Source organism: Mirounga leonina, unplaced genomic scaffold (assembly GCF_011800145.1).
Source record: "Mirounga leonina isolate KUSES-001 unplaced genomic scaffold, KU_Mleo_1.0 Mir_151, whole genome shotgun sequence".
Taxonomy (NCBI): Eukaryota; Metazoa; Chordata; class Mammalia; order Carnivora; family Phocidae; genus Mirounga; species Mirounga leonina.
The window spans coordinates 9,399,793-9,415,703 of NW_023270377.1; the positions used below are offsets into that span (position 1 = coordinate 9,399,793).

At 44.5% G+C, this 15,911-nt stretch overlaps 1 protein-coding gene across 1 annotated transcript in view; it reads left to right on the forward strand.

Moving 5' to 3' along the window:
- The window catches only part of DNER (delta/notch like EGF repeat containing), a 171,572-nt gene extending 161,234 nt beyond the window's left edge, over positions 1-10,338 (forward strand). Inside the window, exons 11-12 of the mRNA XM_035006941.1 lie at positions 2,770-3,016; positions 9,317-10,338. Coding sequence (XP_034862832.1) covers positions 2,770-3,016; positions 9,317-9,428 — 359 coding nt within the window. The 3' untranslated portion in view covers positions 9,429-10,338. The remainder of the gene's footprint in view (positions 1-2,769; positions 3,017-9,316) is intronic.
- The last annotated feature ends 5,573 nt before the right edge of the window (positions 10,339-15,911 follow it).

Genomic DNA, 15,911 nt, shown 5'->3' on the forward strand with positions numbered 1-15,911 from the left:
ACTCCAGCCTACAACTGAATTTTTCAGAGAATGGTGAAATACTTGGAAATCAAGTGAGTCATGCTCCTCTTTCAGCCAGAAAAATGAGCGTCTCTCTCAGTGCGCACCAGGTATTGCCTAATGAAATGGCTGTGATCTGCAACCGAGGCTGAGTTCTAGCTTCACAAAAACACCTTCTGCTGTCCGTGGCGACCTTGCTGTGATTTATGCTGGTGCATCTGCCTGTCTGTGAGCTGGTTCAGATGGAGCAGTGAATGCGCTAATAGCTCACTGCTGCATGGGCTTCGTGAGCTTGGGCAGGCAGCCTCGGATGGCCAAACCAGCCTTCAGGGGTCTTGGTGAAAACTCAGGAGTCAGAAGATCTGGATGCGAACACGCTTCATTCATCTCGTTCTTCAGGCTTGGGGCAGGGCCCTATTCCCATTAGGCTTCTAGGAAAGGGCTCTGCACACTTGGCCCTTGTTTGGGAATCTACCCATGCTTTTCTTCTGATTGTCACTTTTCAAGGTAAAGAACTGGTTCTCGGATTCTGTGCACTGAGGATGTAGCTAAGAGGAGGGTCTGAATACCCGGAGATCACAAACACTCTCACAGCATACAGCATGGTGAGAATCTGAGCATTTGGTGGGAAGACGGGCCCTTCCACACCCACCCCTGAGTCCCATTTCCAGGCATCTCGAGTCCTAATGTGCAAATGATGGTCTGGAGCTGGGGGCGCTGTGAGTCTAGTAGAGAAGGCATCCCTTCCCACATGAATTTCACTTCTCTCTTGTCTTATTGAGCCCTTTTTATTTTCAAAACTTCCTTTCAAATCCTGTTCACATCATCCAGAACATTCCACGCGTGTGCAGTTCTGCAAACAGGACATAATCTGGCACTCTTGGCCTGTTTCGGGCAGGACAGCAGGTCACATTCTTCCATTTACTTTCCTGCTCAGACCGGTTGGTGTTTTTTGAAAGGGCACAGGGCAATGCTCAGTAATCCTGAGCTCACGGTGTGTGCTCCAGAGGACAGTGCCTTCCTCCTCTTTATCCTTTATCCCTCTTCCACCACCATACCTGCGCCTTTTTAGGACTGCCCACCACGTGCCCAGCAGCAGACTTTCTTCCTATTATTTACATGTTCCCTAACTTAGGCTCCCAGCGAGCCATGGGGTAGCTGTTGCTATTTTCATCTTGCAAATGAAGAAACCAAGTCTCAGGAAGGTCAAGTAAATGTCCCAGTGGGGATTGACAGCAAGGGTGGTGTGATCCCAAAGCCCATACTTCTTCCACTATTGTGTTGGAAGAAAATTCCGTGGATGTTTTCTTCCAATAACTTACTGCTTATTTTTTTTTTTAATTTTTTTTTTTTAAAGATTTTATTTATTTGAGAGAGAGAGAATGAGAGACAGAGAGCATGAGAGAAAGGAGGGTCAGAGGGAGAAGCAGACTCCTTGCTGAGCAGGGAGCCCAATGTGGGACTCGATCCCGGGACTCCAGGATCATGACCTGAGCCGAAGGCAGTCGCTTAACCAACTGAGCCACCCAGGCGCCCCAACTTACTGCTTATTTTAAAATATTGTTATAAAAGGAATATTTTATTCCTTTGAAAAAAGCTGGAAAAGACTGAGAAGTGGAATGAAAGAAATAAAAATGGCTTGTAATCCTGCCTTCCAGTGATCTCTGCTGTTCACGTGTGGTTGTGTGGGGCAGACACTAAGGACTTGAATCTGCACTTGAACTCACCCAGCCACTGATGCCGATCTCCCATAAAGTAGAGAGAGAAAATCATGCATCTTTGATCGGTCATAATGATTAAGTAAGATGTTTTCAAAGAGCTTAACATAGTAGGGAGGCAACAGATGTTCATCATTACTATCACTCTGTCCTGAGCTTTTCAATGCGTGGATGGACACTTTGAGCTCATGTGTACCATATGGTTAGGTCCTGTTTTTGTTTTTTTGTTAGAACAAAACATCTCTCCAGCTCACTGAGAGCTGAATATTTAGGTGGTTTCCCATTATTTTAGCTTTTATAAATTGTTTTTCTGCTTGTGGGGTGGGGAGAGGGTATGGGGGTGGGGCCTCTAGCTGTGGCTGTAACATTTTCTTTCTTTAAAAAAAATACCTGAAAAAAAGGTAAAGCGAAAATGGTCCAATATGAACTTTATTAACTTTGAACAGTGTTAACTTTGAGTGGTGAATACCTGGGGGTCGTGCTTATTTAATGAACCTTTTTCAAAATGTGTAATAATTGATCAATTTAACATTTCAGAAATTGGGATGCTGAGATGAACATCCTTGTATGTAGGGCTTTATGCATTTATAGGATCATTTCCCCAGCATAAATTCTAAAAATTGGAATTTCTGGGTCAAAAGGTACTCCATTAAGTCTACACAAGGGCTGTGTATCAGTTCACACATCCTCATGTCTGCGCCCGTGTCAACTGTGGTTATCAAAAATTTTAAATAATATTTGGGAACCGATAGAAGAATTGCATTCTTAAAGAACCGTGAAACTAAACACTTTTCTACTTGTATTTCTTTGGTGGATTCCTTTTTATATCCTTTGCCCATTTTTCTATGGTGTGTTCTTGGTTTACCTTAATGATTTGTAAGAGCCCCTTATATATTAAGGACAGTAGCCTTTGATCTAGGTTATCCACAGAAAAGAATTCTTCCGGTTTGGACAGCCCTTATATTTTAGGTTGCCCAAGCAAGGACAGTGAAGACTCTCCCATTCCAAAGGTCACGGGTCACTTCCAGTCCTTTGCTTATTTTCCCCTCAGACCTCCAGTGGAAGTCGGGTCACATGGCGGAGAGTCTCACCAACATGCCCCGGCACTCCCTGTACATCATCATCGGGGCCCTCTGCGTCGCCTTCATCCTGATGCTGATCATCCTCATTGTGGGCATTTGCCGCATCAGCCGCATCGAGTACCAGGGCTCTTCCAGGCCAGCCTACGAGGAGTTCTATAACTGTCGCAGCATCGACAGCGAGTTCAGCAACGCCATCGCCTCCATCCGGCATGCCAGGTGGGCTTCGGGGGGAGCGGGAGGCGGAGGGGGGGCGTAAGGGAGATCCCGCTTCCACCTGTGCACTCCTGGGACCGGGGTGATGTTATGAACGGGACTTCCCACCTGCAAAGAGGATTTCATAGACGAAAGCATAGGTTCAAGGCATACCGGGGACAGATAATTGAGCTGCTTTATAAGCAACCCCTTTGCGTTTGCTGCTAGCTTTCTGTTTTCATTGAAGACATTCATTCATTTAATTTGTGTTTATCTGTGCTTTAAATAGCCGATTCTTAATCACGGTGTAGGAAACATTTCTTGATGACTGCTTTTTGGAATGTCTTTAGCTACGTTCTTCAAACAGCCTGGATAGAAATAACATTTGATTTAGGGGTTTACTTAAGGAGAAACAAACAGCTATCATTCTGCTGTTAGCGTTCATATCATATAACACGGTGTCCTTTTCTGGAGGAAAGACTCCTGGAGAGACAAGGAGTGATTGTGGTGCCACAGAGGGAGCGTGAGGCCCAACTACGCCATTACCTGACTCTATTTCACACAGACCAGTCAAACCTCCACAAATACTGTTCCCTCAACTGAAAAAAGACATGTCTCCCTGCTTAGAGAGTTAAGGCAATCAAATTAAATTACGAATATTAAAGACCTGTGTAAGCAGATAACACCATATTTATATCTCTTATCTAACAATAAAAAAAATCAGCTAATCTAACATTTTGTTGACTTTTGCAAAGGATATCTACTACCAGAACAATAATGACAGTCTTTATTAAAGGAAAGCTATCTCTTCTTTTAACTGCTAGAACAATCTAAAGCACACAATTCAGAAAGTCTGTGTGGTAGCGAGGAGTGGGCTGAGCTTGGTGTCTTAAGATTGGGGTTCACGAGACCTAGTGGATGCATAACCTTTGCTGAGACATGGGGTACTGGTCTTGATCAAAACACACACAGATCCAAACTCTGTCCGAATGGCGTAGAAGCTGAGAGGTTCAGAAAGTTTGCTTTCTTCGCGAGGAAGTGCCCAAACCCGAGACTCCGATCTGACTGTGATCTTGCCCCTCTAATGGAAGCAAAAGCCCGACCCTGGCCTCCAGGGAGAGGAGCCACTGGAAGGAGAGAAATTGGGAGACATGGAGAAGCCACCCCGATGCCCAGGTGGGGCGAGGGTATCTTCTTTTTGAGAGCTGTACCCCCCTTCTAGAACTGTGAAGGAGAAGGGGAAGGTGCATCCCCTTCCAAGTCAGGCCCTGCACGGCTGCTCATTCTTGACCCTCCTTCCTTTCAGGGCTGAGCTTGCCAGCACAGCCTCCAGGGAGCCCTGAGACCAGTCCCTGCCTGTCCTGTTAATTTGACTCCTCCACCGGCCTATACATAAAAGGCCATTTTATTCCTGTCTTCAATGCGTCCTGGCGCATAGTAGGCCTGACTTCCCAGAATTTGAGGTCTGTAGTGAAAGGACAGTCTCTGTTAGGGCCTGGTGTAGGATGTCTTGACCTGCCTGACAGGTGGCTTCATCCTAGGGCAACAGGCCTTGTAAGTGGCCCGCAGGAGTGTTCGCAGTACTCAGAAGTCACGGGATGAGAGGTGGTAGAAGGTGTAAAAAGGAGAGGAGAGGAGATAAGCTGCTTTGTTGCTCGAGAGGCTTCTCTCTCCATTCCCGGGTGCTGAGTTCACCAGGAAGGAGCAGATTCAGGGGCGTTACACTAGGATGTATTGGGAGACCCAAGGAGTCAGGTTCCTTCTACCCCCAGAGGGACCTCTGGCTAAGATTCTTTTGTGTTCGACAGGAGTATTTTATTTCAGCCCCAGAATGGTTTAGTAAGATAGGTTTTTCTGAGCTTCCTGCTTATGTAGCCCACTTGGAAGATGTTTAACTGTGTAGTCTTGGAAGGAAAGAATAAACTTGAAAGCATTTACAAACCTGGTTCTTATTTGGTGCCGATTTTTATCAAAAATATTTACTGCAGAATTCCCAACCAATAAGCTCCTCCATGCACCAGCGACTGCAGATAAAACCATTGAAGTTAATACAATACCTTCCGAGATATCTGGAACATTCCCTTATAAACATTGATTCAGCTCTGACTTGTGGTTTCTACAGCATGGCTCTCTCGAGGTCCTGGCTGGGTCTCTGGCTGGTTGGCCCCTTTGAACTCCCTTTTCCCTGAAACCCTAGAAAGGCATTGGAAAAAAAAAATAATAACCCTTTTGATATTACCTCCTCCCTAGTTTCCAGGAGTGACCTACAGCTAACACCCATTTCACAGCCTGCCTCCCAGCTGCTGACATTGGATCAGAATAACTGCAGCTCAGTAGCGACGCAGGACGAGTCCCGAGTGGGTCACCTGTGACATTCACGAGTGGCCGAGGAAGGGTCTGGTGGTTCTGACCTCAGCACTCAGTTGATGCTGGTGCTCCCCTCTCTCTCTTGTTGAGAGTCCTGTGTTCTGTGACTGCTTTGCTGACGCTCAGGCTGGAGAGAGTTTGCAAGTGACCAGCGGGAGCGAATGGGCCTTCCAGGCTCCAGAGCGAGATCATGTCGCGGCTGCAGGTTGCTCACTGCTCCCTCAGCTCGAAGGGCCTGATCACAGAACACAAAAAAACCCCAGAACAGCTGTGAAAGGATCCGGTCACGTTTTCTCAAATAGCATCTCGGAGTTCTGGCCTTTCTCAAGGTCAGATCCACCTACATTCCCTGCGGTGGTGTTTTAGCTTTTGACTTTCAGGCAAGTACAAGCTGGAAGAACGCACACTCTTTGATCTGCCTTGCAGTTGGTTGCAGTAGCTTACAGTGACATAAGAAGTACGAGACTTGTCACCGGGCGTGTTGGACACGTCAGTGACTTTAAGGCTACTGATGCCCAACTTCTGTTACTGCGTCTGATTTTGTTGCTTTCTGTGCTAGGTCTTTCGGAGGGCGGGACTATAGGCAATTCTTACAGTCTTCATCGAGGGCCTGCAAAAAATTTTAGACCTTACAGACCTTACACTGTCTGGGTCTCTGTGACTATTTAGCTCTGCCTCTGTAGTGCAAAAGTAGCAAAGATGCATTATGGAGGGGCTCAACTGCGTGCCAATAAAACTTTATTTAAAAACAGGCAACAGGCTGTCGTTGGCTTGCAGGCTAAATACATTCTTAACCCCTGGTCTCCAGGGTAAATTTCTCTCTTTTCCAAACTTGTTTTTTACATTTAAAACGTATCTTTGTGATAAGGGAAAAAAAACAACAACAAAACCAAAACCAATGTGTTACTTAAAGGAAGAGTCACGTAAATACTCCTGCCATAACACAGCAAGCTCTTACATCGGTTTAGTGCCTGAGAGTTTAAATGGAATTCTGTGGGTGTTGGCTTGTTTCTTAACACAAAGGAAATATAAAAAGCTGTTGGGATTAAAAATTTAAGTAGGACTGCGAGTTCATTTTTTTTACTACATGTGAGCTTGCCATGGTGATAGGTGTAGGAGATTCAAGGAAAGTCTTGTTTCATTTTATTGTGTTTAAAGATTTTATTTATTCGTGAGAGAGAGCGAGTGAGAGAGAGAGAGAGAGTCATTGAGCAGGGGGAGAAGCAGAGGGAGAGGGATATGCAGACTCCGTGCTGAGCGCAGAGCCCAGTGCAGGGCTCTATTTTAGGACCCTGAGATCATGACCTGAGCTGAAACCAAAAGTTGGATGCTTAACCCACTGAGCCACCCAGGCGCCCCTCATTTTATTGTGTTTTAGAAGCCATTTTACTTCTCTGTGGTGGATATTGCACTTTGGGGGGAGACCTCTGTATCTCACCTGAGGAATTTGGCTGGATAGGCTTCTCAGGAGCTAGCTGAGTCACAGGACAGGGATTCCAGCTCCAAGATAGCGCTGAGGCAGTTAAGCCCTTTTAAAACCAGGTTACCTTAAAAAATAAATAAATAAATAAAATAAAATAAAATAAAATAAAACAAAACCAGGTTACCTTTGTAACCAGCATTATGCTTTTTTTTTTTTAAAGATTTTATTTATTTATTTGACAGAGACATAGAGAGAGAGCACAGATAGGCAGAGTGGCAGGCAGAGGGAGAAGCAGGCTCTGTGCTGAGCAGAAAGCCCAATGTGGGGCTCGATCCCAGGACCTGGGATCATGACCTGAGCCGAAGGCAGACGCTTAACCGACTGAGCCACCCAGGCGCCCCACCAGCTTTATGCTTTCTGACCCATTCTGGTTTGGAGTTATCTCATCAGCACTGTGCACGCAGCCAGTGACTTGTCTCGATATGAAGCAAGGTTCTCGTTCTTCAGTTGATTCCGTGTAAGTACAGTGGCCGCATGGCTGCTTCTGACCGGTTTCAGCCCTTGCCTCGTTATGCTCAGTGGATCCGAAACACCCATCCTCAAACCTGCCTCGTTGATATTCAGCCCCATGATGACAATTTAAGATGACAGCCTTTTGAATGTTAGCTTGTTGGCAGATTGTATAACGTGGAGGCATTTAACTTCCTAGATTTTGGAGACACAGATTCTTCCTCAAACTATGAAGTCATATAAAAATAAAATGGATATTTTAAACACATATTCAACCTATTAAGTTGCTTAAATTTTTCCTCTTGGCCAGCCAACTGATTAGTAGGCAATCTGTGATTTGCTGACCCTCCCATCAAAGTTCCCCCAGGAAACTGTCCCACAGCACCTATGTGAGGACCTGGAGGGCTTTTTCCTGGTATCGCTTGACTTTTGAAATGAATCAATATTATTAGTGGTGTATTGTTACCCATGAATCTAGCTGTTTTATGAGAAATAGATTGTCAAAATATTTGTGCCTTAAAGTAGCTTCTAAAAGTTTCAGCCTTGGGAGAAAGTGTTCCGGTCCAGTTGGCTTTTACATTGTTGCCCTTTCCCTAGTCTCAGATGAGGCAGGCCTTGCTCAGTTTAGATAAACAGACCACAGGCTGGAATCCAGCCCACATGTAGGCAAGCACCAGTGTGGCTTCACATTTTAGACATGATTTTATCGAAAGCTTTTTCATCTTTTGGTACTATCCTTGGATTTCCTGGTGGCAGAATGCATTAACTCTTTAAGTCTGCATTTTGCCTGGTACCCATCTGGCATGGTTTGTGCCTTGGTGCCCCCGGAGACCAGTAAATCTTCAGTGAATCAGAACAAAAGATTGATGAATGTTTAAACACAAAAGATCCGATGAAGAATGCATCATTTTCTCCTTTCCCACTCCGTTCTACTTCTCCTTGCTGAATGTAAGAAGACCGGCTCTCCAAGATAGCAAAGGGAAAAGGAGGAATGGGGGCCGGGGAGGTAGGCTGAAAGCCATGGTAAATAAGCCCCTTGAAGTCTTCAGGGCCCATCCCACCAGCCTTTTTAAAATGTAAGGTTCTTTACATGTTTGTTTTTTTGAACCTTATTGGACTTGAAATGGTTAAAAAATGTGGTCTCTTTTGAGGGAGGAGGCACTGTGGGTAAATGTGGAAGATTGTTTAAATCATATGGTACTCCAGGGACTTTAGGGAAGGTGAGGCCTTCAATGGGAAGAGACCACCCAGAAGTTGAATTGGCTTTATTTTAGTACCCTTCCATCTTAAGACTGGTTTGGCAGGAAGTCCTGAAATTGGATTTTGACACCCCTGGCCTCTGGGCGTCAGGCCTGCTGCTGAGGGGATTCTTGCATACACAGATCTTTGGGGACAATGGCTTGTGCTCAGAGAAAAACAAACAAACAAACAATGGCTTGTGTGTATGTGGGGTGTGCAGAGGAATGGGTAGATGGGGTTGGATGATGGGTGCCAACTATTACGGACAAACATCTCCTTATCTGAAGTCCTTTCCTCTCTCTGCCCTTCTCCTCATGTTGGGACCTCAGATGACCTCTGAGCCTTCCTAACCTTCCTGTAAGTCCCCAGGAAGACTAGTATGTTCCAGGCACTAAAATGGATGTAAAATAAACTTGCCTCTCCAGATGGTTAACGGGTCTCAGAAGAAAAAGCCAAATAGATACATGTTGTCTTAAAACCTATTATAGGGCTGTCGGGCCGACTGCTTTGCCAGGATTTAACCTGGAAGCTTCAACATTCATTTGGACACCATGTTTCATGAAATCCTTTTTTTACCTCCTGCACTGGAGACTAACATGCGTACTCATTCAGCGCTGATATCCGGATCTCTTAAATTTCTGTGCTTGCTAGAGAATATCTTTCTTAGGGTATTTTTATTGTTCCATCTGATTCTTGAATTTAAGTTAATTCTCACCACTTGCTTTTCATAGGACTTGAGATCCACTGTTCATCTAACTTGGGTCCTCTCTCCCCTGTGGTTTCAGGTTTGGAAAGAAATCCCGGCCTGCGATGTACGACGTGACCCCCATCGCCTATGAGGACTACAGCCCCGATGACAAACCCCTGGTCACGCTGATTAAAACAAAAGATTTGTAATCTTTTGGGGGGGATTATTTTTCAAAAAGATGGGATACTACCCTCATTTAAATATTTTTAAGAAAATAAAAAGCTTAAGAAATTTGAAATGGTAGCTGCTCAAGAGTTTTCGGTAGAATATCGAAGAACTAATTTTCTGCAGCTTTTAGTTTGGAAAAAATATTTTAAAAAAAACAAAATTTGTGAAATCCATAGACTACGTTTTAATGTACTTTCAGCTCTTTAAACTGTATGCTTCGACTAGTGTGTGCTCTTCCCATGGTAGATAACCGTCATGAGATGCAGTTGACTTTCTGTGGCTGTTACAGAGGCTAAGTCTAATCGAGGAGAAGTTTCTATGTGACGTGTGAGTGCCGGCTTTCTGAGTAGTTAGAAAACATATGTAGAGTATGACCCATATAACAGTATACCCGTTAACCTAAAACGAAGTCTGAGATGTTTATTTCGTGAATAAGAAACTAGTTGCATTTATTATTCCTAACCCGAATGAAATTAGCCTTTGCCTTATTCTGTGCATGGGTAAGTAACTTATTTCTGCACTGTTTCACTGAACCTTGCAGAAATGTTCTTTTGAGTTCGTTTTTGTCATTTCCATAACAGTCGTCAAGCCAGGCCTTGAAATCATGCAGCAAAAGGGCCTCGTGAGGCAAATTATGATCACATTGAATCTATATTTCCTTTTAAAAGTCAAGGGTTTCATACCGTGAGTAAATTAAATTTACGTTGGAGTTGTTTGTTGCTAAGAGGTAGTCAATATAAGAGAGTACTATTTCCTTCTGTAGTGAGTATTTCTCATAGTGCATCTTTATTTATATCCAGGACATGTTTGTGGCTGTATTGGATTGATATGTGCTTCTTCTGATTCTTGCTAATTTCACAGAATATTGAATAAATGTTACCAAGTCCAGGATGCGCTTGTCTCTCGTTCTTTTAAAATTTGGAAAACGTTTTGGGTTTGATATTGCTTGTCAGTCTCCCTGTTTTTCACATCTTAATGCTGCCAAGGAGCCATTCCTTTTGCCCTCCTGATTTCCTAACTGCCAGGGAACCATTCCTACCTTCCTTTAAACATGAAAGATGGATTTTATTTATTTATTTTGAGAGAGAGAGCGTGCATGCGCACATGAGCAGGGGGAAGGGCAGAGGGAGAGGGAGAAGCAGACTCCCCACTGAGCAGGGAGCCTGATGCGGGGCTCCATCCCAGGATCCTGGGATCATGATTTGAGCCGAAGGCCACCCAGGTGCCCCTAAGAATTCTCCTTTTAGCATTTACATCAGAGCCAGCCAGCGACGTGCAGGACACCTGCAGCCTCAGGAAATGTCTCCTATATGCTGCTGTCCAGGGGAGGTAAAATGAAATTGCCTTAGCAAACAGCAATTTGGTCCTTAGGAACTTGAAAGCAGCTTGCAATCAGCACCCTATATTCAATTCTGTTTTGCATCCAAATGCTGCACTGAAGTCCCAGTCTTTTTTTTTTTAATTCATTTTATCTACACACGGGAACATTTGGTAAGTCCAGGGAAAAGGCCCTGAAACCAGATGCCAGGGAGGGTTTCAGGCAAAAAGAAGGATTTAAGATGGGTTCCTTTCCCTCTCTTCCCTCAAACATCTGTCCCCAACCCTACAAACGACATAGCAACACACCCACACTGTTGATTATTAAATGATATGTTAATATTTTTAGTTTGTATAAGCGCCTGGACACGAATTTAGAACAAAATATGAACGTGGTCGGTTGAACATCTTTGAGAACATCACAGACCTTGCTTATTTCCATCTCCTCGTGGGAGACGGTCGGTGGCATGGCACACGGACCCCTCCATCCACGGGAGAGGGGCCTAGGAACCTAGGTGGGAGTTCAATTCATTTTCCCCTTGACCCCCCTCCTCCACGCCCGAGGGCAATGTCCGTGCTGCTCTCTCTTCCTCTAGAAGCTGCTCCATCCCATCCTCTCAACCCTCCAAATTCTTAAATGCATTGTGATGCCCCTTGAAGGACTTGCTTGGAAATCTTGTGTCAGTCTCGATTGTAATTTGTCTAAGACATCCCACTGAGCATTCGCTCTGCATCAGGCAGCTGGTGACGAAAGGAACCGCAGGAAAGGGACCCCGGCTCGCAAGGTCACAGCTTCTTGGCAACCAGCACCTCATCTAATCACCAAATAATGGTAGACCCCCTCCTACTTCTGAGAGCCTGGTGAAGGTGAAGGAAAGGTGAACTCTGGGCTTCGTCATTTGGAAAATGGGGACAAGGATAGTGCCCCTTGCAGGATCATCGGGAGCATTACGTTCCAGAATGTGTGTAAATCACTCAGCTCACCTCCAGCACACGTTAATCATTCCGCAAGGTAGCTCTTGCTTTTGCTGCCGTGCTTACATTAGCTAGAGACCATGTCCAAAGTCGTCAGTCGGCTCACTCTGATGGCTGTGATCTGTAGTCAGTGCATCGTGGATGGTGGAGTCCTCCGAAAGCATGGCACCCTTTCCCTAAGTGTGTACCACACTCTCCCATTTTAAGTTGTTGCTTGGCACAATTTGTGAAAACAGCGTTTGATGAGCCAGAGTACTTCACTTATTGAACTGGTGATAGTCTCATACCACAGTGGAGTTGGAATTAGCCCTTTTCTAACACGGGTTTTCACAAGACGAGACAACTGTACATCACAACAGGGACCCCTGCCATCAGAAGTGTTCCAGCTCGTTCTGTAGTTTTTACACAGTTCTTAATTCTTGCAAGGAAATGGCACGCACAGAGAAATTATTTCCAAGTAATTGTAACAGTTGAGAGCTGGTTTCATGGACGTATGTACCAAACACAGTCCATTTCTGCTCAACACATGTTGGCACCTGCTGGCCCTGGATCACCAATTCTGACCCTACTCATTAGAACAGGGACCTACTTTTAATCCCTTGAGGAAACTCCATACTGTTTTCCATAGTGGCACCAGTGGGAATGTGCTAAGATGATCTGATTCAACCTGGTGCCAGCCCATTTTGCCCCACCCACCCCCCTCCAGTGGTCTCTGCCAGGATGGAGGAAAGATAAGAGTTCCACAGAGGACAATCTGAAAAACACCGGACCGGCTAATCCATCCCTGAGACTCTTCATTCCCCTACCAATCCACCCATCTGTCCAACAGGTGTTAATGGAGCACTTAGTATGGATGAGGCCTTTGCTGGGAAGTCTCTTTGACGTTTAACATCTGAGTTAGGACTTAAAGGATGGGTAGGAATTACCCAGGTGAAGGGAAAGCAAGGTAATGTGGAGCCTTAAAGAGTGAGAGTAGGCACTACTGAGGAACTCAAAAAAAATGAGTCAGGCTGGAGCATCATGTGCAAGGTCAAGATTAACATGGCCCACTCTATGACCTATCAAGTTCTCTCCAGGGTAAATATCCAAGAGCAACCAAAACATGGGTTAAAAAGTCTTCTACAAGAATGTTTATAGCAACTTTTCCATGATAGTCTCCAATATACTAGAAAACCATTAAAAAAATAAAACAAAAAGAGGTACTGAAATACACAGCAACACGTCTGAATCTTGCAGGCGTAGGTGTTGAGCCAAAAAAAGTCAGACACAGCAGAGGACATAATGCATGATTTCCATTTATGTGAGATTCCAGATTGGGCACAACCAATTCACGGTGCTAGAAATCCAAACATTTGTTGCCTGTGGGTGCAGAGAGCAGTGGAATGACTGGAAAGGGCCCAGAAGGACTTTCCTGGGATATGGAAATAGTCTGTATCTTGATTTGAATGATAGTAACAAGAGAGTCTACTTTTGTCAAAAGTCATCAGACTATACACTGAAGATCCATGTGTTTTATGGTATATAAATTTTAAAAATCAATGAAGTTTTAAAAATTAAGATTAAAAAAAAAAGTGCAAGAGGGAGAGTGGGTAGATTGAAGATGGAGAGGTGGGTAAGGATCAGAAGACTTCTGGGGCCGGGGGCAGACTTCCGTTGTGCTAGGATAGGGAGGATGTGGAGGTCATGTGTTGGTGGTGGAGGATGGCCATGCTGCAGGAGTGCAAGAAGATAGGAAATTCAGTTAGTGCATTAGAAACCTCAGCTTCTGGATTGAATCAGCGGCTCCATGAGTTTGTAACATAGGTTTTGCTAGGATGAATTTTTATGCTAGTTATTAAAATTTTCTAATCCACAGATTAAAATTTAACCCACAAACACATTCCCAGTCTGCTGTTTGGCAGTAGAAAAAGACAGACACCCGATTGTCATCTTTCTGGTGGCTTATTAGAAAATTTCCAAGTTGTTCAAGAGGATGTTCACAAAATTGAAATCCTCTTATTATTAGACTAGTCCATGTGGAAAATGTTCCATGGATAAATTATTTTTTAATAAGGCAATTTCCTATTTTCCCAAGTCAAAATACCCCTTAGCAATTTAAAATTCTTATATTGTGGTTTCCTTATACTTGAGTCAAGCAACTCTCGCAGTCTTTCAGAAATGTGACTTCCATGGAGATGCATGCAAATTGCAGTGAGATGCACGTAACTCCCTTAGGGACATACGGGTGTAATAAACATACTAAGTGGTCCTTGGATCAAGCTGAGTTTTAGGCAGATCTACTCCAACAGACACACACACACACACACACACACACAGACATTCTATGGAGGAAATTATTCTGTTCAAACCTCACTCTACAGGGGAGCTGATGGAGGCCCAGGAGGAGTGGTAGATGACTTTCCCAAGGTCAGTGGGACACCAGTGCTATTAAGAAACAGAAGATGGGTTCATGGAGCTAGAAGGATGAGCAGCACAGTTCCCGGCACATTGCACACAATAAATAGTAACTCATTATTCTTCCTAATGGGCTCTTGTCCGCACTGGCCATCCCGAGGTCCATCGTGTGCACAGAAGACTGGGGAGTAGGATGTAGAGAAATCAGGAACTGACTTCAGGGGAAATTACTTCATGTAACTTTGCTCATTGGCCATATGAACACTTTAATACAACTCAATTTCCAGAAGACTCATGAGTGCTTCAGCTGTGAACTCAGGGGATGAAGTGTAGAAAGATTTCAGGACAGATAATATTCATGTGGTGAGGCTTCCTTCCCTCAAACCAGGCAGCTAGGGACATGACTCATGTGCTTTGTTCTTTATATGAGTTTTTAGGTGTATTACAAGTAGACTACCCTTAATTCTCAAATCGTCTCACATGCCAGTGATGAGAACTATGTATGAAACTGAATAAGAACTGTAATTCAGTTTTAAATGTGGAACTGTCTAGTTTGGAGGCAGTGGGTAAGCCTGAGGCCTACGGCTGATGGTTTCTGAACAACAGGGCCAGCTGCTTTTCGAGTTCTGATTTTCAGGGTTCAGCAGACTCGACCTCTCGAAAGGCTACTACCACTCAGGTTCTCTCCATAAGGGGTGGGTGATCTCCATGCCGTTCCTCATGGTACTTCTGAAGGCAGTCACCTCTTCACATGGACAGGATCAATTTCTGGCTACTTTCTTCCCAAGAAGACTCATTCCCAGATTCATTGCTTTCAAGGCACCAAACAGCTTTTCCTTCAGCCTCTTCTGTTTTGTTTAGGCATTTACTCAACTAGATTGTATGATCCTTCTGGGTGGAACTCCATCTTTTCTCCTTGTCCCACTCATCAAAGGTAACCACTATTTGTAGAGTGCGTATCCTTGCATACCCCTCCTGTGCCTTTCCCACCCCATCTTATCTGGGGTGGTTGAGGAACACCAGTGAACCCTAATGCTCCCTTACCTGATTCCTTTATTTCCATTATTCCAAATGAATGTGTTTGTATCAAATCAGAGCTTCCTGAACTTGCCCAATGATGGGAATTAGTGGCATGCGTATGAGAATAATGGACTCCATGACCTTCTTCAGTAGAGTGATTCAACAAACATCTGTCCTGGGCCTGCTTGGGGCCAAGTTCTAACAACTTAGGGTGAACAATAGGGACTCAGGTTGATGGTCTTCAAGGAACAGCAGTTGGGGAAGAGGGTATGTTGAAAGCTTTGGATAGGAGGTGTGCAGAGGGTACAGAATGTTGAAGAGCCCGACCTGGCTCTCCGTGTGCTCAAGTCTGGGCCTGCAGCGTGGGCAGTGCCTGTGGGTCAGCTCAGAGTAGAGAGGCTTCTGTCTTGCAGGAGAGAGTGATAAATTATTGCTGGCTATTTCTGTTCCAGTCCTGACTGTTCTTTTTAAACTCTATGCATTAATTTGGCTACTGTCAAATGACTGGCACCAGAATTCATGCTGAGCAATTTACCCTCAGGGGCTAGGGCCCTTGGGCCATTTGTAAAGGCCTTTCCCACTTGCAGTGAACTTGCAAATGCCAAGGACTAGGTTCAACCAAATGGAGAATTGTTTCTGCACAGTTGGGCATTTGACTCTCGTTGTGACAGAAAATAGCCCTGATCTCCCAGTTTCCAAGAACCTCAGAATTTTAATCCGTAACTTTTCCATTTAATTTATTTGTATTAAAAATAGAT